The following is a 24,735-nucleotide window of genomic DNA, read 5'->3' on the forward strand; positions in this document are numbered from 1 at the left end:
TGCATGCACTCACTCACTCGCACTTATCTATTACTGCAGTTAGGTGCTGTCCTTTAAAAATCCGTACCCCGTATTACTGTCTCAGCGCTAAGACACACACACACACACTTTGCTTCTTCAGCGCGAAATAACACAGCGGCGGGAACATAGGCAAGTAAACAAACAAACAAACAAAAAAATCGCTAAAAGGGTGCTTTAGCGCATGCGCACACCAACATTTGTCCCGGCGCGAAAAGCAAACGGCAAAAAAAAAAAAAAAAACATTTTAAGCGCATGCGTATGTTGTGTCTTTCGGCTTTTCCCGGTTAGGGGTCGCCATAGCGGAACTTCGGCCCTCTTATGATTGGCAGTAGATGTTTAGGTGCCGAGTTGCCAGCCCTGACGCACAACCTTCAACGAAGGTACGCACATTCACGCAGAAGACGCTCTAGCTGAGAATCGAACCACTCAGCATCTTGCTGTAAGGCGACAACGCTACCGCAGCACTACCACCGCAGTCAGCATAGAATAGCGCTAAGGGCCGCCTGCGGCCCACGGGTTGGACACTTCTGGTTTACATGACATGCCTACGAAGAAAACATTTTTACTTCTTATCTAACATTTCCTGAAGTTGATGTTGCTTGTATTTATAGGGCCTGTTTTATGAAGCTGAGCGAAGTTGAGTGTTGCTGTCCTTTCGTTACTTTGGAAGTGAAGACCAAGTTGAAAACTAAAGATGCCTGCTGGACAAGTGCTTCAGCCAGTAATGAAGCTAAAAGTGGATGAACTCTTCTTGACTTGGCTGACTAAACCAAGCACACAAGCTCAGCTAAAAGATTATTTAAGACGAATCAAAAATGGGGAAAAAGTGGAAGGAGGAGAAATACATGATAACCTGAACAAAAATAACAGCAATAAAAAGGACTGCAGTCCTCAGCAAAAAAGAGCAGATAGCTTGATTTCTCCTCCGTTGTCCCCTTCTAGCCCTCCTGTACATATTTCTTCTGCACTTCCTTTGGGTTCCTCTGCAAGTCCAAGAAGTGGAGCAAACACAAGGACACCACGGAGAACTTCCAGTGTTTCAATACAGGTAGGCTATTTTTGCTTCTGTTTTTATGTATTTTACTTGGGGAAACTTCCATCACTGAAATGTTTGATAGCAATATTAATGAAATCTTTTTAAACTTTTTGACGATTGGCTATAACTTTTGCATCTGTATCAAGTTTATTCAGCCTGTAATATTATGCTAGTAGTGGTCTACCTGTGCTTGTGGTTTGTGTTTAAGACATTTTTGTGCAATATTAACTTGTTTGAACTGTAGTAAAATTTCATGTAGCAAGTGGGTAATATTTGTGGTGTGTGCGTGTGTATGTATGTATATATGTATAATGTGTGTGTGTGTGTGTGTGTGTATATGTATATATATATTTATATTTTATTTTACATTTGTTAACCGGGCTAGTCTAGCTGGATATAGCTCCATTTTCAGTAGAGGCCCGAGGAGAAAAGCTCCAATATAACCACAACAGAATATACAAAACGGTATTTACACAATATAAAGGTAAATGATATGACTGTTAAACAGTGCCAGACAATATTTGACAAAATCGATAAATCCTAGAATACCTAGGTAAAATAACAGTACAATAGGTAGTTTTAGGGAATACTATTTACAGCTCAGTCCTTACAGGGATATGCAGCAGGGTTTAGGAAGAAAAGTGTGAGAGAGAAGAGAGAAGTGGAGAATATAAGGATTAATCAGGATTGCTGCAGGGGCATTACCAATGGATCTTCAGGTGGTTTTTGAGGTTTTGTTTAAAAAGAGGCAGAGAGGGAAGTAAGGTAAGTTCTATAGGTAAATGGTTCCAGTATTTACCTACAGTGTTCAAGAACAAGGAATCCCCTGCTTTGTTGTTGGACTTTTGTTATGGTGGTTAGAAGTTTGTTAGATGAGTGTAGTGAGTGAAGGTTTTTGTACGGGATGATGAGGTTAGAGAGTATAGGAGTATTGTTAGGTTGGCATAATTGCTTGTAGGCAATGGTGAGTTGCGTAAATACCAGAAGATTTTGTAGTTCTAGCCAGCCTAGTTGCAGTAAGTTCAGACAGTGGTGGGTTCTAAAGGGATTACCAGTAGCAAATCGGGCAATACTATTGTAGGAATTAGTTTGCTAAGGTTATTTTTTTTAGGTTAGTGTAAATGGGTGAGGTATAAAGAAGAGTTGAGATTAAGTGAGAGTGAGGAAGTTTGGTTCTTGCTGATTGTGTTAGGAAGGGTTTGATTCTGTATAAGGAGCCAAGTTTTTTGTTTACAGATTTTATAATGTTGTTTATGTGGCTGTCAAAGTTAAGGTTATTATCGACAGTAATTCCTAGCAGTTTATTGGTGGAGTCTGGGGATATGAGGGGGGCCGCTGTTAGAACTAATTGAGAAGTCTACTGGGGAGAACTTACTGGTAGGTGCAAAGAGTAGGAGCTTTGTTGTTTTGGCATTAAGAAGGAGGCAACGCTTTAAGAACCAAGTCTCAATTATGTTGAATACCTTCCGAGTTAAAGAATGTAGTTCTGAGGGGGAGTTAGCTGAGCATATGATTGAATCGTCTGCATATTGTATACAGGTGGCTTGAGGAATTGCTACATGCAGATCATTAATGAATAGTGAAAAAAGGAGATGTCCTAGAACAGAGCCATGAGGGACTCCAAGGATGACTGGCAGGAGGGATGAAAGGTTATGCTCCCAGAGAACTGCCTGTTGTCTATTGCTAAGGTAGGACTTGAACCATTGGATAGCTAGACTATCAAGGGAAAGGGACTCTAGAATGTTAAGAAGGGTGTGGTTAACCATGTCAAAAGCTTTTGAGAGATCGATATAAAGAGTGCAGATGAGAGGGTATTACTCTTACGATTTCTATTGATGGAATCTGTGAAGGATAAGAGGGTGGTAGTGGTGCTATGAAATGGCCTAAAGCCATGTTGGCAACTAGTGAGAATGTCATGTTGAGTTAAGTGGTCTAAAAGCTGATGGGGAATACATTTCTCCATAATTTTTGCTAGGGGAGATAAAGGGCTATAGTTAGAATAATCTTTCGAGTTGCCACCTTTATGTAGGGGTATGATATGAGAGATTTTCCAGATTTCTGGGATGTACCCCTCTGTAATGGTTCTATTAATGAGGATGGATATTGGGTATGCAATAACTTTGGCTGCTTTTTGCAGGTATTCAGATGGTAGCTGGTCAGCAGAAGGAGTGCAAGGCTTAAGTTTTTGGATGAATTTTGAGGATGAGAGCTGTAGGAATGGGTTGCAACTTAAATGTTGGAAGAGGGCCAGGACTGGTGGTATGAGGTTTTGAGTTATCTGGGGTTAGTTGACTGGCAAGTGACTGTATGGTCTCAGTGAAGAAAATATTGAAAGCATTAGCAATTTGGATGGAGGTATTATGGTCAGACCCTAGTGGGGTTGGTGTACGAGAGTGGCCTGGGAGCAAGAGTCAATTGATTCCTGACCAGAATTTTTGTGAGTTGTTTTGGTGAATTTCTTGTATGTTACAATAGTAGTTCTTTTTGTCAGTAAGTATGGCCTTTTTTGTAATATTTCTAAGCTGCCTAAAGTTTTGTTGGTCAGAGAGAGTTTTGGAAGCTCTCCATTTTATGTATGTGCATGTATATGTGTGTATTTATGCATATATATGTATGTATATACACACACTTGCACACACGTGTGTGTATTTGAGAAAGGGAGGTGTATGAATGGAATTGTTGGGTATGTGGGGAGGGAATGATATTTGTGAATACGTCTTGTGAACATTTTGGATGGCTGTTTTGTAGAATCTAAGTTTTATGTATCATTTTATTAATGTTAATTTGTCATGCACAAACAAGGCAAACATTTATGATTAATAGCAATAAGGTGTCATTGTGTTATGCTGACTGGGTATTACTTTTGCTCTTGGAGGATGATGGTTGATGGGGTGTGTGTTTGCATGCATGTGCACAAGCATATTCACACAAGAGACAGAAAAATGTATAGATGTGTTTTTGTGCATGGGAGAGAGAGGCATTTGTGAGCGGAGTTTGTACTTTGACATTTTTGTCGCTCCTTAATTGGTATTTGTTAGTTTTACAAAGCTTATTTATGAAATAAGACAAAACGGTTGTGAATAATTAAGAGATTCATTGCATCTTATACTGATTTAAGACTGAATGTTACTTTTTCTTTCTCAGAATGATTTTATGTATGAAATAGAGTTGCAAAGCTTTGCATGCATTGTGAAAAATAACTTATGAAAAGTTCAAAAGTACCATGTAAAAATCACCTTGTATAATACTAAGAAAAGTGCTTCATATTCTGACCAGTTTACACAAAACGCATTGATCAGTGGTTAAATTTGTGTAAAAGGAAATGCTGGCATATAAACATTTGTATTGGCTGCAGGCAGATGCTGCACATTTTTCTCATGTATCCAAAGGTTCCTCAGCTTTTTAAACTTCATAGTCATTCTTGTAGCCTTCCTAAATTTAGTTGCCATAATTGACCAAGCTGCAAAGGGGTATTGGTCTCAAGTATTTGTTTTTCTTTCCTCTGTGTACTTTTTTATCCCCACATTCTTTCAGATTATTGTCTCTCCCATATTCATTCCCCTGTACGGTGTATTCCCAGCACATGGGTGAGAGTCTTTTGGATGGGCTGTTATCCAAGTGGCTGTGAGGTTAGTATGTACAGTCATTGGAATCTTGGCAATGAGGGTGCACAGAGCAGGCTGTTACCCATTCCTGTGTCACCTGCATTACTATGGAGCCAGTTTGCCTTCTTTGTGCAATTTGCTGATGAATATATAGCCTCATGGCACAGAACTAACTTGCAGGTGGTCCAGCCTTCCATGTCAGGGGCAGCTCCCATTGCAAAGAGAGAATCCCTTTTACCTCAATTCCTTGGGATTAGACTTGGATGGTAGAGATGTGGCTTATTCAGTACTGGTCTCCTTGCTCTTGAGCTTTGATACTGACAACAAGGAACTCCTCTTGTGCTTCAATCCAGAAGACATTTCCTTCAGAGGGACACTTAATGTTGTTAGCATTTTAAATGGGCTTTGAAGGAGATGTGAGTTTCACAAGAAATACCTCAACCAATTGTGCATAGAAGGGGCTCAAGCTGATGGCTGTCCCTGTGGCATTCCAGTCCTTTGAAGATGGGTGCATCAATCCTCCAGTCACAAAAAAAATGCAGGACATCTGTAAATAACAGTATGAAAACCTTCTAGTTGCTCTAGCAGTGGACTCCTGCAATTTTGCAGTGGGTTACAGACTAGCTATGATTCTTAAACTCCCTAGCAACTGGTGAACTCCCTAGCAATTGGTAAACAGTCTTGGGCTTTTTCTTTTTCTTTTTTTTTTTTGGGGAATGGGTGGCGGTGTTATCTATCTTCTGCCTTTTCCATTATGTACCTTAATTGTCTGGCATATACATAATTGAGTATCAGGTTTATATCTTCAGACAGAGGCTATGACTGGGGAAATTCCTGGTGAGGCTCTGGGTGATGTAATTAATTGACTAACCAGATGGTCTTTAAGGTGGTAAGCATGTTTTCAGTTGTGGGTTAGATTCTGTAGATGCCTGCAGCAGAAGCACAGAGGTAGGGAGATTTATATTCAGTTCTTGCCAGATGATGTAGTGTAACTGTTGGACACGCACTCTCGTGGAGGTAACCTTGCCTCCCTCCTTAACTTCCCAGGGTATATTTAAGAAATAGGAAGCAAAGGAGAAAATCACCAAAAAGTCGGTCAAGTTATTTGTTTCACCCACTTACTCCATGGTATAATAGAAACTGCTGTATAAAGCAGTGTCTCTTTTTTTAATGGAGGGAAACAAAAGCTTAGAGATGTTCACGGAAAAGACGGCGTTTAAGAAAAAGTAAACCTAGAAATAGAGACTGGCAGTAAGGTGGAGAGGAAAGGAGTTAAGTTTTCTCTGTCCCAAGATGACATTGGCAGTACTGAGTGACTAATATAACCTTCTCCAATTACATCCCTTACCTTCCTCTGTTCTTGGGAGGGAGACTTTTTTCTGCTTCAAACCAAATTGATTCAGTCTAACATTAGACAAAGGGGTAAGGAAATTATTTACTCAGTTTACAGGATAGTGTTCAAAGCATTTCCATTCTTTACTGGAAATGCCCTTCTTTCCCTCAGATCAACTAGAGTTTGCGTAGCCAGTTACAAATCAGCTATTACATTGAGAATGTTTGGTTTTTTTTTTGTTTTTTTTTTTTTCCTAGATGGCTGCTCCTAGTCCTCATAATATTACCAGTAATAATAATACGTAAAAGGCACCTCTATAATCCATCCTAGATATCTTTAGGCTAATCAGATTCAAGATGTTGACCATGCAAGCACTGCTCCCTCTCCTTTTACCATAGGCAAGTTTGGTCATCCTGAATCTGAAAAAATCCTATCTTTCCGCAGAAAACTACAGACATAATCCAAAGTTCAGGCCATTATATGGACATTTTCATTTGGTCTGATTACTGTACCCAGAGCGTCTAACAAATGCTTAATAACAATGTTTGCCAACTTCAGGACTAAAAAGATCCATAAATTGATAATCGGTTTTCATTCTCTCCTCAACAGATGTATTCAGATCCGATCCCTTGGATCTGATGCGGCCATTGCTAAAGCTCATGGCTACTAAGAACTCTGGAGCTCTTCCCATACCTACAGTGCTCCAACCCCAGTTACCTCCGATCTTATTTTCTGCTTTCAGAGAAAGACGTGGTTGCCAACACTCTAGAGCGTTTTTTGTCATATAAGTGTTATTAATATTTCTTAAGTGTCTTACTCTGATTTATTTCCGGTTATACAGATTCTCCTTTACCTATCACAGTAGTCGATATCCTTCTGCTTTCCCGTACTTGTGTACCGCTTGATATTATTGCTAGTATCTTTTCTGTAATTCTACAGTTTGGTGTAGTCCTTAATGCCATTGTTGGTATTTTGTATTCTCTCCCTTTCTCTTGGTCTTATCTTTTTGTTTTTAAAAAAAATGTTTGAAGTAGTGTTAACTTTAGAGTGTTTTCCTTCTCTTAATTGTGTTGTAAAGTATGGTGGATATACAGGAATTTAAGAAGTGTAGTAAGTGTGGACATAAGCTGCCATTTTCAGATACCCACACACTATACATCTACTGTTTATGGATGCTTCACTTACAGGATGAATGTTCAGTGTGCCACAGGTTTAATCCCAGATCATTAGTATAACGCAAAAACATATGGATTCTCAAAGGCCTTTTGCCATCTTCCTTTGGAGAGGCTAAATCTCCCAAAACCAAGGTGCAAGCAAAACCTTCTAAAACAGCGTCTCCGGGGCCTTCCTCATCTTCATCTGCTTCAGATTCCTCAAAAGAGACTTCATAAGGATCCAACCTCAACCTCTGATCTGAAGAAATCAGAGATGTCTGAACCATCTACTTAGGATCTGAGCAAATCAAAATGACCAGATCTGATCATTTCAGCCCCAGTGCAATCCAACTCTGATCCAACAGCTTGTTGACCTTCTTCAGTAAGTGGTTTACCCAAGGACTCTGTGTTCACCATTACATGATCCAGTACCCTTTAGTGTAACTTCTGGAAGAACAAGTGGAAAGCACCAAAGTAGAAGTGTCACAGAAGAGGATGATGAGAGATTTTCTTAGCGCAGGGACAGATGGGTGTTCCTTCAGCTTCTATCCCTCCTGGTCAGGAAGTCCGTTCTACTACACTTCCACTACAAATCCCTCCCCTGACTCTCTCAGTGGTTTTGGAGTCCCTGGATCCTGACCTTCCAGATCCATCTGGTTTGGATCCAAGGATTGCCTTATTCTCAGATCTGAAGTTTGCTCTGAGTGCTCAGATCCAGCTGGATCCAGAGAGTTTTTGAAACCATAGTTTCCCTGCCGGATCAGAGGTGTTGCAGTCACCTTTGAAGCTTTTTGAGCCATTTCTGCACCTCGGAACCTTTGCACTGGATAGCTCAACTCCAGCTTTCACCACAGGCATTTTGTCCTTGGAACGGTGGAAGGTTGTGGTCCAAAAGCTGGCCTTTTTGGATCTGAGCACTTCCTTTTATCCGGGGCGATCTGCCTTCGAGGCTGTGAAGAGAGCTTGCTCTGCCTTGGCAGGATGGATGGATCCATCCCTCTTGGATCCAGAATCTACAATCTTGATGTCTGTCTGCTCGGAGTCTCACAGACTATTTCCACAGGGACAGCCAGTACCAAGATCCTAGGCTTCCACACAGAGAATCTGGATTTATCTGATAACCTGTCCAGAGCATCCCACTGAGGAGGTTCCTAAGAAGACGTGCAAGAGGAAGCACCTAGCATCACCAGAGGAATTTATCACAGATGATATGGAGTTTGATGAAGGTGAAGGGTTCCCACAGTCAAATCCTTAAGCAGAGAGGTGACTGGATGCCCAGCAACCCTTCCCCTGAGGATTCCATATTCCTGGAGGCTTTTGGTACTGGACTGTCTACCTCTTGGGTGACTCGGCCTGTTGATTAGCTCATTGAGTTGATGTCACTGTGGGTGTGGAAGGAACCTGACACCACTGAGCCCATACATTGGAAACTGGATAAGATTATGGCACCACCTGTGGACAGACAGTTTTGGGGAAAAACTGGTGCCCATTGATGCCATGATCTTTGTGGTGGCCACAAAGAAGGAACTTGCAGAGGATAGTTCCACTCCCCCCCCGCCCCACAGGAATTCTCTGGTGATGGACAGGTTCGGAAAGTGTGTCTGTGTTTCACACTCCTGTGCTTTAAGGTCACTGAATTATTTGGCAGATTTCACAAGATTAGGAGGTATGCCTGGATGCACTTATGTGATTTTTGTGGAGCCCTTCAAGTCATCGTTCATCAATGTCCCATTTGACAGCATGTCTCAGTTTGGCCCCAAAGTTAAGGACACACTATCCAGGTGTGAAAAGGATGGAAAGACCCTGTCTGCCATGGGTGTACATTTGTCGACCCCTCTGACTGGGTGGTTAGAGGTCCTTTTCTAGGAATCCGTGGTGGTCGTAAGATGTGGTTGAAGTAGTCTCTGGGCCTGTTCCAGGATACACCTGGAGGAAGTTCCCCCAGAGGCAGAGGAGGGAACTCAAATGCACAATGACGCCCCCACAGCAGAGGTGGCCTGCAAAACCAGGGCTCCAGAGATTTTCTCTGACAGACCCTACTAGTGCTTCTGAAAGGAGACCCAATTTGTCCACCTCTGGAGGCAATCAGGATTTGATTATCTTGGCACAAAAGCCTGGCTAGAATTAAACAATATTTGGGTACAGAGGATTATATCCAGAGGTGTTATAATTTTATTTTCCCTTCCTCCTCCAATATCAAGTGAAATCCCCAGTGTTCCACCAGTCAGAGGGAACAAGCAGAAATTCAAATCCAAAGGCTGTTGGATGACTTTTTCTAAGAGGTCCAGCTAGACCATTTAGAATCCAGAACTTACTCAAGGTTCTTTGTAGTGCAAAGTAAACAGGAGACTGGAAACCAATTTTGGATCTCAGCAACTTAAACAAGTCAGTTTGACAGACCAGGTTTCAGATGGTAATGGTTCAATCCATTCTTCCACTTTTGGGTAAGGATGACTGGATGTGCTCCATCGACCTTCAGGATGCATACTATGATGAACAGATGATCAAAAGGTATTTACACTTCTGTCTAGGAGACAGTCATTACCAGTTCAGAGTTCTGCCCTTTGGTCTCGCCATAGTCCCCGTGGTGTTTACGAAGTGTATGGCAGTTGTAGCAGCTCACTTGAGATTCCATGGATTGTGGGTTTTTCTGTATTTAGATGAATGGCTCATTTTCTGCTCTGTCCAGGCATCAGCTGATGAGGGCAAGACATCAGGTTCTTCAGGCATGCTCTCTTCTGGGGATAACCATAAACTACAAGAAGTCTCCGCTTCAACCAACTCGGATACTAGCGCTCATCAGAGCATTTTTCAACACAGTCAACCATAGCTTCATTACCATTTTTAAGAGTTCAAACCATAAGATCACAGGTCAGAAAGATATGTAGTACCAAGGTTTCAGCCCGTCTGGGCCTTCAGGCTGTAGGCTAAATGGCAGCGACAATTTCATCAGTACCTTTTATCCAGATTTTACATGAGAATTCTTCAATGGATGCTAGCCACACAATGGTTAATGCATTCCCAGTCCATGTCTTGTCAGATTTGAATCACTCAGATATGCAAGAGAGATAGTCCATGTCTTGTCAGATTTGAATCACTCAGATATGCAAGAGAGATCTCTGATGGTGGATTCAATCAGACCAGGTTCTACAAGGCCATTTGTTTATTCCCCCTCAGCCCAAGGCCATAGTGCTTCTCATTGGGGTGGGTTGGGGCATTTTCTGTGGAAAACAGTCCAAGGCACTATTCCCCAAAAGAGGCCAACTTGCATATCAGTGTCCTAGAGATGAGAACGGTGCTTTGTGTTGCAAGCCTTCCAGGGCACACACTGTCTGGGGATGATGGCTATTTAAATAAACAATATGTCGGTAGTTTGGTACATCAGTAAACAAGGAGGGACTAGATTTTACCCCTTATGTCGAGAAGCTGTTAGTGTGGCAGTGGGTGATCTCATCCAGCTACTTTCTTATAGCAACACAGATTACGGGCAAATCCAGCGTAATAGCAGAGAAACGGAGCAGGTGCTTTCTTCTACCTCATGAATGGTCTCTCAACAGGAATGTCATGGAATTGATTTTCCATCAGTGGGGTCAGTCTTGCTGTGGTCTTTTTGCTTCTCTCCTAAACAACAAATGCAGCTACTTTGCCCTAATCCCCCCAGAGGGGGAATCTCTGAGGGATGCTCTACTTCACAGTTGACCCCCTGGTCTACTCCGCTTATCAACTCATTCTGCTAATTCTGAAATTCCTTGCAGAAAGCTGCCATGTTGAGGATTAACATCATCCTCATTGCATCTTACTGGCCTCGAGAAATGTGGTTCCCTTTACTTTGCCCTCACTTGCTTCACCAACCTTAATTTCTGAATCCAACTCCAGACCTCCTGTCTCATCAGACAGACATGATTCATCCAAACATAACCAACCTCAGGCTGACTGCCTGGCTTCCTCAGTTTCATTAATAGCCACATAACCTATGCTCTCTTCTGTCCATCGCATACTTTAGTCTTTCCATAAACCTGTTACCAAAAACTCTATTCTAGTAACGGAAGAGGTTTGTTCACTGGGTTCATCAAATTTAATATTGAACATTTGTCAGCCCTGATATATAGCATACTTGCATTTTTGACCCATCTCTTTAAAGAAAGGAGCTAGTTCATCAACCAACGTTCAGTTAGCAGCCATATCAAATGTTCACATTGGTTTTGGTGGTTATTCTGTCACATCTAATAAATTGAGTAAGCCTTCTTGAAAGGTGCTCTTCTTCTGTGACATCTTTCAAAGATCCGACTCCCCCATGGGATCTGAATCTGGTACTACAAACACTTCTTCAGTCCCCATTCCAACCAGCAGCTGCATGTGACCTTAAATATCTTTCTTGGAAGACTATATTTCTGGTAGCTATCACCTCTGCCAGACGAATTTCTGAGATTCAAGCTTTGTCCTCTGAACCACCATACTTGATTTTTCACAAGGATCGAGTTACTTTACGTACTAGTGCATCCTTCCTAAGCTGGTGTCAAAATCTAATGTAAAGCAGTCCATTAATTTGCCAGTATTCTTTCCTAAATTTACTAAAAAGGGTGAATATACTTTATATTTAGTGGACGTCCACAGGCAATTACGTTTTTACATACATAGAACAAAAGACATCAGAAAAACTGCCAAATGTTTGTTTCATTTGCAGAAATTTAACTTTTGGCAACTGGTTTTCCCAATTTGCTTTGTCTAGATGGCTTACTGATTTGTTTATAACAAATTGGACATTACTCTACTCTACCAAAATCATTCCAGGCCCATTCTACTAGATCCATGGCTACTTCCTCAGCTTTTCAGTCCAAAATGTTCATGGATGATATGTGAGCAGCAGCAACCTGGGCTACTTCCCATACCTTTGTTACTCATTACAAGCTGGATTGGGTCTCCACAGGTAGAGCATCATTTAGCTCATTGCTCAGGAATATCCTTCCTTAGAGTCCACCCTGGATTTTAGGTAGCTGGGGACTCTGTCCCATCTGTTGAGAGAATGAAAATTGACGTTATCAGATAAAGTTATGTACTCATCATAACGTTCCATCTGTGTTGTCTATTTCCATTCTTCAACTCCCCTCCCATCAATCCCAATCCTTGGATGTTTCTGGAAGAATGAGTGGTGACAGATCTTTTCTGCCCTGTACTTTTATCTCCAGATACAGCCGCCTTCTCAGGATAAAAATATTTCCTTTCTACTAAAGTCAGCAAGTAAGATCTGAGAATTTTGGTTGGTGCATTGTGGGTAAGGGAATCGCTCGAGTTCTTGGTGGCCATGAGCTTTAGCAACGGCCGAGTCACATCCGCGGGATTGGATCTGGATCCGAACCCATCTGTTGAAGAATGAAAATGGACAACACAGATGTAATGTTGTGGTGAGAACATAAGTTATTTTTTTCACATATCTGGATGATATTTTTCCCTCCTGTTCTGCATGATTGATACACTGACCCTCTAACTTTACCTCCACCCAAACAGCTCATTCATTCAGTGGGCGAGTGGGATAGGCATCCCTGGGCTAGGAGAGAGTCCTGCTGCCCATTCTTGTTGCAGCCTAGTTAGCAAGTATATTTTTCCAAGGCAAGAGTCTGGTGATAGGGAGAGGGGCTAGCTCAATGATCCTGTGGAGCAGCATACCTCTCCCATAGTGGAGCATCCCTGTCCATTGTGGTGGTTCTCTCAGCTCTACTGCTTTTGCTGCTGTCACAGAACATACTTCTGTACACTTTCTCGGCTGTATGCATATGTCCATAGGGTCATGTTCCATGTGTGCAGTACTCCATGTTCTTGCTAAGTCTAACCCAGGTGGCAAGCCAGAGCCTCTTTCCAGCATCAAAAATGGTTGAGTTTAGCAGCAACTACTCACTACCATCCTCCACAGCCATTTCCATTAGGAGGCCAACTCAGTAGAAGTACCAAAATATTTGAGGTACTTCATTCCCTGCTTGGCCAAGCTGGGGTTCTCACCAAACAAACTTGTGTTGACTTTAACCTAAAAGAAGAGTATGCTTTTCACGAGAGCATACTGGATACACAACAGAGACTGTTTCTACTAGAGGGCAAAGCCATTAAATTGTAATGATTTCTTTCATGACTGACTGAAAGAACAGTCATGCCAGTCTGAATGTTTTTGAAGACCCTAGGCAGTCGGTCTCTAGAATGAAGGTGCTTCCTCTCCCAGAATTCAAACAAAGAAGCTACAGAAATGCCTTAAAGTGTTGAAGTAGCACAAATCACTTACTGCTCAAGATGTTGCCCTTAATTCTGCCAACAAGATAGAATTCAGTTGGTGGGCTGAACAAGTATTAAGCAAACAAGGGATGCTCTTTGTAGTTCCATAAGGTAGCCAGATTCTAGCTGTCAAATTAGCTTCTATTTGAGGGAGTAAAGACAAAACCTACATGTTCATCAAAGCTAGATTAATGTTTTGAGAAATGTTTCATTTTTGATAAGTAGTGGTTATGCAGTGTTAGTAGCATTGGTATATAGTGGTGAAGTTAGACCTTTAGATAAGTGCATTTTTCATCGTCTCCCGATTTAATGAAACATTTCCTTAATGTGAATTCAGGACTGATGAGCTTTGGGAATAAGCAGTTTCCCCCCTTGTCCCCAATTTTTATGACCTTTAGAATTTAGTACACACAGGGTAGGAAGGGGTTGCAGGGATTCATGGGTATGCATTTGTCTCTGCTTTTTAATTAGTACAGAAGCTGGCAGGTTTAGTTTTAATGAGTTTAGTAATAAACTACTGTTGCATTGATTTCAAGCCTTGGAATTCTGTCAGCACTAATATTGTAATTTAAAGTTCACGTGAAGGTTAGATCCTTTTGACTAGAGTTAAGATTCCCACACCAAATATGCAAGTTTAACATGGTTAGTACTGACAAACAAATGCAGACATAGGAAAAAATTACTTTCTTTGATAAGTAATACTGTTAAAACCTAGTAGAGGTCTATTGAATGTTAAAACAATAGGCCTTTGACCTTCATGTTCTTCAGGTCGGACAGAAAACTTAACCTGAATGCCTAAATAATTCATTAAATTGTCGCTCAGTTTGACTAATTTACACATGTCTTGCTAACTTCCTGAGAATTATAAAATTGGATTACAGATGTTTTAGAAAATAGCCGATTGTGTGACACTATGAAATGATAGTGATAGAATCTAGGTAGAAAATTAGACTACAGGCAGTCGAGGTTCAGGCCTCAACAGTGCATTTTCAGTTAAGGCTTTGTTAGCAAAATGTATGTATGTTTGCATTTTGATTTTGCTCTGCTAATAATATGAATATTTCAACTTCTCTTTAGTAATCTCTGCTCTGTCCCTGATTTTTTGTTTCACAACTATTTTTGTGGTAGTCCGCATGATATTCACTAAACCATACAACCAGGCACTAAAAAGATTTGTGCAACACATTTTCAACTTACCATTGACTCGAAAGTCTTACAAATCAAAATGATTACACACACAGCACTCTCACTGCTATTCTTATGATGTGTAGAATGAAAGTAGGTGCATTCTTCTGCATTTACACACTAAAGCATATCCTCAGGACTTACAAGAATATGCTTTACAAAAATGGTGCAGATGTTGTATGATCTGAGGTGCACAAACTGTGGTGTATTTGGTGAAGCCATGGAACAGAGGTCAACGATCCAAAGTTTTCAGCAACTAAGTACTGTAAAAGCCACAGTAGGGTTAGTTTTCTGATGCATTGCTAAAGCACATCACCACTATTAAATGTTTATATGTAAACTGTTGAAATTAACTGTTTTTATAGATTCATAGGTGTATACTAAGCTAATGAACACTAGGGCCCTTGTAAGCTTAGCGTACAACCCAAATATGACCCACAAATTTGATTTCTGTAGGAGGTGATTTACTGACTGCCTCTGTTCATCAGAGACATAGGTGCCAGACCAGTGGTGAATTTCCAATTGTCCATCCATTGCTCCAAGTTGTGCTTAAATAGGGATGTGCGGAACTCTGCTTCACATGGATGGGGGGAGCCTGTTCCAGAGAATGGAAATTCTCTGGGAAGCATATCTCTCTGTCTCCCCAACATGTCCTACTTATGTTCCAAGTAAAGTTTAGTTTTTTTTGAATCCAGTAGTTCTGATGCTGTTTGTTTTGCAGATATGCAAAAGATTAATCAAAACAGGGTCCAGGAATGCTTTGTATGCCAGGCAAAGATGATCTCTCAGAAATCTGTTTGACACAGAGTAAAGAGACAGGACTTTGAGGCGATCACCATAGGAAATTGTGTTTACTCTCTGTATTAGTTTCATATGGAACCTTTGTGAACGTTTCAGTTACTGCATGAGCCTGGTCAGGTAGGCACTGATGGGGGCATTATACTCTATGATGGTGTGGCGAAGTGAGTTATTGCCATCTGTTCCAGGGAGACTAGGGCAGTGTGTGTGCAACATATCCCAGCATAGCTGGAGTTTTGTAAAAAAAAAACTATTGTTTTCTGTCATTTGACTATCGCACGGAGTTGTGCAGATATTTATGTTGAAAATGTATCGGCAGTTTTACGGTAACTGATTAAATGTTTATGTTTAAATAAAGAATTGTATAATTTTCAAATACTGCAACAGATCTTAGAAAAGCTGTGAGTCTGTACTCTACCAGAGTCCATGTGATCAATGTGATGTCGTTCTATAACCAGTAGTGAGGGGATGGAACTCCTAGATTAGCTTGTTTTTAGGTTCATAGGTTCATACTAGGCTATCTGCCCAAGGGCATTTATAAGCCTAGCCCATAGTTATTTGGCTTTCGCCACCCCTTTAGTTTGAATAAAACTATGCCTATTATTTTGCTGTGCCTCTGTCAAGCAGTGACACTGAAGTAATCCCTGGGGTATATCTGCGATCCCCCATCCATTGGTCAAGATTCCTCTTGAACAAGGCCAGCGAGGTGCTCTGCCTCACATGTACCGGGATTTTGTTCCACAGCATAGGGAGTCTCTGGGTGATGAATCCGTCCCTCCAGCATGTTCTATTAATAACCGTGTCAAGGTTTAAGTCTCCGCCTTGTGGTTCTGAGGGATCTAGATTTTTGAGGTGAAGCATATTCATCAAATCAGGGTTTGACATGGCCTTATATGTCAGGCACAGGTCACCTCTGAGCAAGCGGTATGAGACTGAATAGAGCTGGAGTTCTTTCAGTCTGGCAGCATAAGACATATTTTTGAGACCCTTTATCCTTTTGGTGAGGAACTTTTGGGGCCTTTCCAGCTGCTGCAGGTGTCTGGTCAGATACATTCCGAATGGGGCATTGTACTCAATCATAGGTCTAATGAGTGATGAGTACAGGGGCGATGACCTCCTTGATCTAGATGTGAATCCCTTCATGATCAGGTGGGCAATGTAGAAGGTTTTCCTAACTACTTTAGCAACATGAGTGTCAAACGAAAGGCTACTGTCAACCTGGGTCCCCAGATCCCTGATGACTTCTTCTGTGCTCAGTGGATTGCCACCTATATGGTAGCTAGGGGTAACCTTGTTTTTCCCAAGGGTATGACTATACATTTCTTGGCATTTAACTTTAGGCCATGGCTCTGGCACCAGTTATCCGCTTCTGTGAGGCCCTTCTGAAGGATATCTGTGTCAGATGTGTTTTGACTATGGCCAGTTTGCAGTCATCTGCAAACTTTGTCAGCCATAACCCTCCTGTGTTTACTTGTACTTCAGAAAAGTAGATGCCGAACAAGAGTGGACCCAGGACTGAGCCCTGTGGGACACCACTTGTGACAGGCTTTGAGTCTGACATGGCTCCAGCATCTCTGACCCTGTGGGTTCTGTCACTTAGCCAGTTTGCAACCCATCTTGTGATGTATGGGTTTACATTCAAGCTGATGAGTTTTTGATGATACCTGAGTGGGGTATTGTGTCAAGGCCTTTGCCAGGTCAAGGTAGGCTGTATGGACTGCCTTTCCTCATCAATGGCCTTGGTGACTGTCAAGTAAAAAACAACCAAGTTTAAAAGGCATGATCTGCCTTTGACAAAGCCAAACTGGGTTGGATCCAAAGTCTGCAAGTTCCCTATGTCTTTATTTATGAGTTCCATTGTGATCCTCTCCATGGCTTTGCAGATAAGGCTTGTCAAGCTAATGGGACGGTAATTTCCAGGGTCGGTGGAGGCACCGCCTTGTGAAGTGGGACCACAGTCGCCGGCGCCACTCCTTGGGTACGTATCCTGAGGTGAGGCTAAGATTAAACAGCTGTCCTAACTGCGGGTTTAATTCCTCATTGAGTTCATGGAGCACACAGCCGGGGACACCATCCGTCCCATGGATGCTGTGTTTTTGCTTTGGAGAGAGCAGTTCTCACCTGGGCGTTGGAGATGTTTGGGGGCTACAATCCTCTGGTATAGATATCTCTCCTTTGGGGAGGGGAGAAGTTTGCACTGAACCTGTCAGCCAGTATGTTGGCAATGTGTGTAGGTTCAGTGATCTTCACATCATTTTGAACTAATTCTGAGCATATCTGGGAGTTTCCTCCTAGGTTTCTAACATAGCTAAAGAAGGCCTTATGATTGTCTTTTGAATCCTTGGCGATTTTTCTCTCAAAATTTGCCTTGGATGATTTTATGAGAGCTCTTAGTTTTTTACTTATAATGATCAAAGGTGTCTTACCTTTCAAGGATTTTGCTCTCTCTTGTAGTAGTTTCCTCCTTTTGTTGTAGAGCTTGTTTATGGCTGGGGTCCACCAGACTGGACGCTTGCCTTTGGTACAAAGAGTCTTAGTTTTGTTTGGGATTGCCTGATCCATGCAGTCCTGTAGGTGCTGGTAGAAGGCATTTGTAAGTGATTCAGTGGTTTGAGTAATGTTTACCACTGGCTCAGGGGCCTTAAAGGAGACCACACTAGTTTTTAGAAGTGTGAAGTCGGCTTTTGAGAAGTTTTTCACTGTGGTCTTTTTATTTCAGGTGGGGCGGGATGAGGACCTCCAGCGAGATTAGTTTATGATCTGATCTCACCAGTGAGGGGTATACTTCCGGTGTTGAACATTGTGATCCCATGTTCGTGATGATGAGATCAAGTATGTTTTCTCCTCTTGTGGGGATGGTGACTAGTTGTTCCATGGCATTTGAGTTTATGAACTCCAAGAACCTTTGGGCTAGAGTGTTTGGGCTTGAGTAGTGTTCCCAGTCTATATTAGGGTAGTTGAAGTCACCTAGTATGATGGTGTTTGGAGATACATTTATCCCTCCATTGTTTTCAGGAAGGCCATGTGAGGTTCCTGAGTTTGAGAGGGTGGCCTGTAACATGCTACAAATTGCAGAGCAGTCTTGCCTATGGTTAATTGCACCTGGATGGTCTCCGATGCATTGTGCGTTGCCACCAACCTTGAGGTGTGGGTGTCCTTTATGAATATGGACACCCCTCCTTTCTTGGTGTTGTCCGGATTTTGGGGCCGAACGCATGATATGAGGTGAAACCTGCTAGTGCTGGGGTGCTCTCAGGAGCCTTGAACCAGGTTTCTGTCACAGCGCAGACATTGATGTTCTCCATACTGAGAAGGGCCTCGAAAAGTGCATCTTGAGATTGAGACTTCTGGCATTGAGCAGCATTACCCTTAGTTTTTTTACTTTTTGTGTTCTAGGGTGGTAGGTTTAGAATTTGAGCCTTGCCTAAAAAGGCACTATGGGGTGGCAAGAACCTTTGCCAATATCTGGAAGCCTAGGGGTGACAGGTGCAAGCCGCCCTCGAAGCAGCGTGGCTTGTCCAGCATGTCATCCCAGGCAGACAGACATTGGATCCCTTTGAATGACACCAGAATTTAAGCCAATTATTAAAGCTGATCATCTTATCACTGTATTGTGGCATCATTCTAGGTGAAGGTAGGATACTGCTCAAGGTCAGGGTCATACCTGCCTGGGCTACATAATCAGAGAGCTCCTCAATGTCTCTTTTCATGTAGTCCAAGGAGGTACGCCTCAGGTCGTTGACACCAGCGTGGACAATGACTGAGTCGTACTTGTACCTGCTGTTGAGAGACCTGAGTGCTTGTGTTATGTGGCGGATTCTAGCCCGACAGGCAGCTTACTGTGACCTTCTCCTTACTCAGTCTGGTGAGCGGACGCCAGTGTGTCTGACTATGGAGTCACCTATGACAAGTATGTTTGGTGTTGTATTTGGCCTTAAGGGCAGTGACTGCTTTGCACACTGATTTTGTTGTTTATGTGTTATTTGTGTGGTGTATTGAGTTTGCAGTTGCTTGGGTGTCTGCTTTGGAGGCCTCTGCTGTTTAGGTAAATGTTTACTCGGAGCCTCCGAGTATGTCTTAGTGTGTTTATGTGTTTGATTCAGTGGTGTGGTTGAGTTATGTGAGACTGGTATTGTGGTGTGTGTAGTTGCCTTCTCCTCCTGCCTGGTCTTGCCAGTCCTGAGTTGAGAGAGCTCGGCCTCCAGTCTGGCTAAATAGCTGCATCTCTCACAAGTGTTAGTGCTACATGGGAGGAGGAGATGGTTGTCTGTGTACATGAGGCAATTGTAACATTGTCTCAGAATTCCCAGATTCACCAAATGGGCAGGAGAGGACGCCAGCATCTGACCCTTCGACATGCTAGAAAGAATTATGAGTTGGTATGAGACAGAAAAGTAGTGGGCTTAGCAGGGAAGTGGGCACTCCTGGGGGTTTTGCTAGTGAGAGATTTGTATAATATAGGAGTGCTTGACCTGCAAAGAGAATGCTTATAAGACAAGGGATATGCTTATAAGACAAGTGCTGAGCTTTTGAGAAGAAAAGCTATTTGGAACAAGTGCTGCACTTTTTAGTGTAGGTGTAAACTGTTTAGGTTCCTAACAGAGCAGTTCTAAGGGAAAAATTGAAGAACAGACTTTCTGGAGCCAGAAAGAGTTTAACCTTGTTTAACCGGCGCTGCCCGATGCTGCTCTAGTGGCAACTCCGCGCTAAAGCACGTTAAAGCGTGCTTGATAGCAGGGGCTGGAAAGAAGCAGGAATAGACCCAAAAGGGAAAATAAAACTACAGTTTCATGTCGGTAACCACCTCTACGGGGGGCAGGGAAGCTGCTCAATGTTAGTCACTGCCACTGATGAACAGAGAGACCCTCCTTCAGCCCAAGCAAAAATGGCCTCACAGAAACTTTCAAACAGTTCAGGAACAGCAAGCCTGTAACTGAACTTTTTTAACTCTCAGAAAAGTGGGAAAAAAGCAAGATTTTTTTTTGTTTTTGTTTTTTCAGAGATAGCAGAGGTTCACAAGTAATATCAAGTTATAACAGTGCAGTAAATGACCCCACACAAGAGTGCTAGGTCAAGGACAGAAAATATGCAAGTTTTAAGAAAAAACGATTTAAAATTAAGTGCAAACAGGAAATTCAGCAAACAGCTTTTGGTTGTGCTCTAAATACAGCTACTAATACAGAAATCAAGTTTAACAAGCCAGAAAATGCTCAAGCTAGGCAGCTATGCAGAAAAACTTAGCAAATAAACAGAAAAAATACTTAAAATCTCAAAAGTGGCTCCTCTTCTCTCAGCTTTTTCCTCTTGGAGGGTGCTTCACCAACAGCCAACAAGCCTGAAAAGACGCTCAAACCACGAGGCAACTAGGTTTTAAGAGAGGAAGATGAAGGAGTTATGGAAATGACCCCTAGTGGCTAATAAAACTACAGTTTCAAGTCAGTAACCACCTCTACGGGGGCAGGGAAGCTGCTCAATGTTAGTCACTGCCACTGATGAACAGAGAGACCCTCCTTCAGCCCAAGCAAAAATGGCCTCACAGAAACTTTCAAGCAGTTCAGGAACAGCAAGCCTGTAACTGAACTTTTTTAACTCTCAGAAAAGTGGGAAAAAAGCAAGATTTTTTTTGTTTTTTACAGAGATAGCAGAGGTTCACAAGTAATATCAAGTTATAACAGTGCAGTAAATGACCCCACACAAGAGTGCTAGGTCAAGGACAGAAAATATGCAAGTTTTTGTTTGGAACCTGATAACGGTCATAGATTTTTATATCGCAGTTCAGTTGTAGTCAAAAGTTAGAATATTATCACCTTGCTTAGTGAAGTAAGCTTTTCAGCATCTCATTTTGGCTTCCTGAATTAATCAAAGTTAACTAGGGAACAGTTCTTCTTTAGACGGTCAAGAATTACAGTGAGATTAGCTAAGATTTGTTTTTCTGTATCTGCTTGAATCTGCCCACCTGTGTTATTTTTATTTCACCTGTGATTGAAACTCTGTTTATTGCACTTGAATATTTAATAATTTCATGTTTCCTATTTTACTGTTTATTATTAAATGTTTTTACACCTTTTATTGTGGCTGGTCTTTTTTTTAGATATTACTTTTATTATCTTGAGAGTATTTGTGCTTATTCAAGTGATGCCTTGGCCCATTCGAAAAGCTGTGCTGCTTGGGCTACACTCTACAATTTGTTAGTATTGATTTTACTCCATATAATTGGATACCCTTGTAAAAGCCTGACAGTGACTGGCTGGTGATAGTATCGTTACCTTATTCTCTGGTCATAAGGGGGCACAGTAAATCTGTGCCAACCTTTCCCAGGAGTGTGTTTGAAAATCAAATCTTCACTAGTGGGTGTGTCACTTGAAACTGTTCTTGGGGGAATTTGTGCTTGATGCAAAGAGCTGCATGGGAAAATACTGAGTAAATCCATCCCTGTTTAAGTGCTAGGGGTCTCGCCAATGTCGGTGGTGAGGATTGACGCTCCTTGATTACAGGCCCCAGTAAAGAGACCAGTCACAGATGGGTTTGATTGAGGGCTGAATACAGTTGTATGATGGCCTCTCTGGACCTAGATGCCATGCCCTTGCTTATAAGTTGAGCAGCATAGAAGGATTTTCTAAATACCTTGTACACATGTTGGTCGAAGGCTAGGTTACTATCTAAATCAGTTCCCAAATCACTCAGCTTTTAGGTGTGTGTTATTTATGACAAAGTTACCCGGGGTAGCTGACTTCCCAAAATGCACTTTAGTGCATTTGTTGGTATTGAATTTTAAACCAAGGCTTTGGCACCAAGTATTTATCCATGTTAGATATTCCTGAAGGGAGGGCGGCCATGGTGGTGCAGCGATTAGTGTTGCCGCCTCACAGCAAGGGGTTCTCTGTTTCGATCCTTGGCTGGGGTGCCTTCTGTGCGGAGTCTGCATGTCCTCCCTGTGGTCGCGTGGGTTTCCTCCCACATCCCAAAGACATGCTGTAGGTGGATTGGACACTCTCTAAATTGGCCCTAGGTGCGAATGTGTGTGTGTGCCTTCTGTGGAAAGTTGGGTGCTGGGCTGGCAACTCGACACTGTAAAACTCCACTGCCAATCATGAGTGGACAGGTGATCCGCTGTGGGCGACCCCTAACCGGGAAAAGCTGAAAGAAGAAGATATTCCTGAAGGGTGTTCTGTTCTTGTTGGGGGGGGGGATTCAATGACTACTCCCAGTTTTCAATCATCTGCGAACTTGGTTAGCCAGAAGCCTTTGACATCCTGAGAAGTAGATGCCAAAGAGGGGTGGGACTAGCACAGAGCCCTGGGGGACTCCACATGTGACTGGCCTCTTTGTAGAAATGAGCCAGCTAGCTATGCAGAGTTCTATAATTTATACCTATTCCACAAGTTTGTTGACAGTGCCCAAGCAGGATATTTTATCAAGTGCTTTAGCCAGATGTAGGTAGGCAGTATGCCCAATTTTCCTCTCATCCATTGCCTTAGTGACCTTTTCAAAGAAGTCCACCAAATTCAGTAAGCACAACCTTAATTGACAAAGCCAAACTGGAATGGATCCAGTGTCTGGAGGTCTCCTATGTCCTTGTTGATAATTTCAGTGATAATTCTTTCCATGGCTTTGCAAATAAGACTAGTCAGACTAATGGGTCTTTAGTTTCCATGATCTGCTGTAGGCCATCCCTTATGAATGGGGATGACTGTTGCAGTCCTCCATTCATGTGGCACTAAGCCTCATTTAAGACAAGTTAAATGACTGCAGGGTCCTGATAAGTCACATAGACCATTCAAAAGGTGTCCTGGGATGTTATCTTGCCCACTGAGCACACATTATTTGCTTTATTGAGCACAGCCAGTACATGCTTCTTAATTACAGTTGGAGGGGTTATGTTTGAGATTATTTTGGGGGGAATAATTGGGGATTAGGGGGAGAAGTAAAGTTGGAACTGAATGTCTGCTATATTGCCAGGCTCTGTGAAGCCCTTATGGTCATCTTGCAACTGGGAGGCTATCTTAACTTCAGAGGTGGCTTTGCTTGACCCAATTAGCCCTCTTCATTACTATTAAGTTTCATGAGTCCGTCTTTATCTTTATGGGAATTACCATTCCTGATTGTTGCAATATTTTTTCCTTTTGTTGTATATCCTGTTTAATTTGGGATGCCACCAAGGTGGCTTGTTTTTGTTGCTAGTCCTGGCCTTTCTTTTGGTAGATACAGCAGCCTCTATACAGCTGTTGTCATGGTTGTACAGAGTTTCTGAGAGCAATTCAGCTTAGGCTGCTGTTTTCTCTGGGACTGGAGCAGTAGCATTGAAATTTTACAAATCATCACGTACAGGTTTTAATGGGATTAAGAAGTTGATGTTGATTTTGATTTCGAATGAGCCTGCTTTTTGGGAAGGGGACTCCAGCTTTCTCCCACATTTGTGAGCATAAGGTACAGTATGTTAGAGCTTCTTTTGGGTATATTCACTGGTTTGTCAAGGGTGTTTATGTTTGCAAAGTCCAGGAATCTCTATGCCTGTAGATATGAGGCTGTGTAGGATTCCCAGTCTGTAGAGAGGTAGTTACAGTTTCCCATGAATAGGGTGTTAGGTTAGATGTAAGTGTCTCCAGTAGGTGCATGTATGCATTCTTAGCTTCTTGGGAAATGGATGGTGAACTTGAGCTGGCTAGGATTTGGTGCAGGCTTTTGTGTATGGTGATCTGCATGTGGAGGAACTCCAGCACATCATCCTGTTTGGCCATCCTAGAGGTATGCTAGTTATTGATGTATCTGGAGACACTGCCACCTTTAGCCCTTGTCTGTGCATCCACTGGTCAAAGTGTGAAAGGCACTGAAAACTTGCACTGCCAGGGTACTCTCTGCTGCTGTAAACCATGTATCGGTAACTGCACAGGTATCTATATTCGTGAGTGTGAGGAGGGCTTGTAGGAAGTATATATATTGTATGATAAATTATATTGTATTATATATAATATATATGTGTGTGTGTATATATATATATATATATATATATATATATATATATATATATATATATATATATATATATATATATATATATATATATATATATAAATAATGTATGTGTGTGTGTATGTATATTTATTTTATTTATTTATTTTAGGCTCCTGGCATTCAGCAATGATACTTTGAGGTTCACCTAAGTTGCTTTGGTTATATTGGTAGGTTTTTCAGTTTGGCATTTCCTAAAAAAAAAAAAAACACTTTGGGGGTAGATAAAGTTTTAGTCAGCATTCAAAAGCCTAGAGGGTAAAAGGGTAGACCATCCTTGGCAAAGCAATATGGTCTGTAGCCATGTCCTCCCAAGCTGACAAATATTGGATTTCC

The 24,735-nt window shown here is 41.9% G+C and overlaps 1 protein-coding gene across 1 annotated transcript in view; it reads left to right on the forward strand.

Annotated features, from left to right (window-relative positions):
• The first annotated feature begins 414 nt into the window (after positions 1 to 414).
• Positions 415 to 24,735, forward strand: part of PPP2R3B (protein phosphatase 2 regulatory subunit B''beta) — a 1,731,184-nt gene continuing 1,706,863 nt past the window's right edge. Inside the window, exon 1 of the mRNA XM_044072461.1 lies at positions 415 to 1,069. Within this exon, the coding sequence (XP_043928396.1) occupies positions 716 to 1,069 (354 nt within the window). The 5' untranslated portion in view covers positions 415 to 715. The remainder of the gene's footprint in view (positions 1,070 to 24,735) is intronic.

The sequence above is a fragment of the Protopterus annectens genome, chromosome 5.part0, assembly GCF_019279795.1.
Source record: "Protopterus annectens isolate FY-2018-M chromosome 5.part0, PAN1.0, whole genome shotgun sequence".
NCBI lineage: Eukaryota > Metazoa > Chordata > Ceratodontiformes > Protopteridae > Protopterus > Protopterus annectens.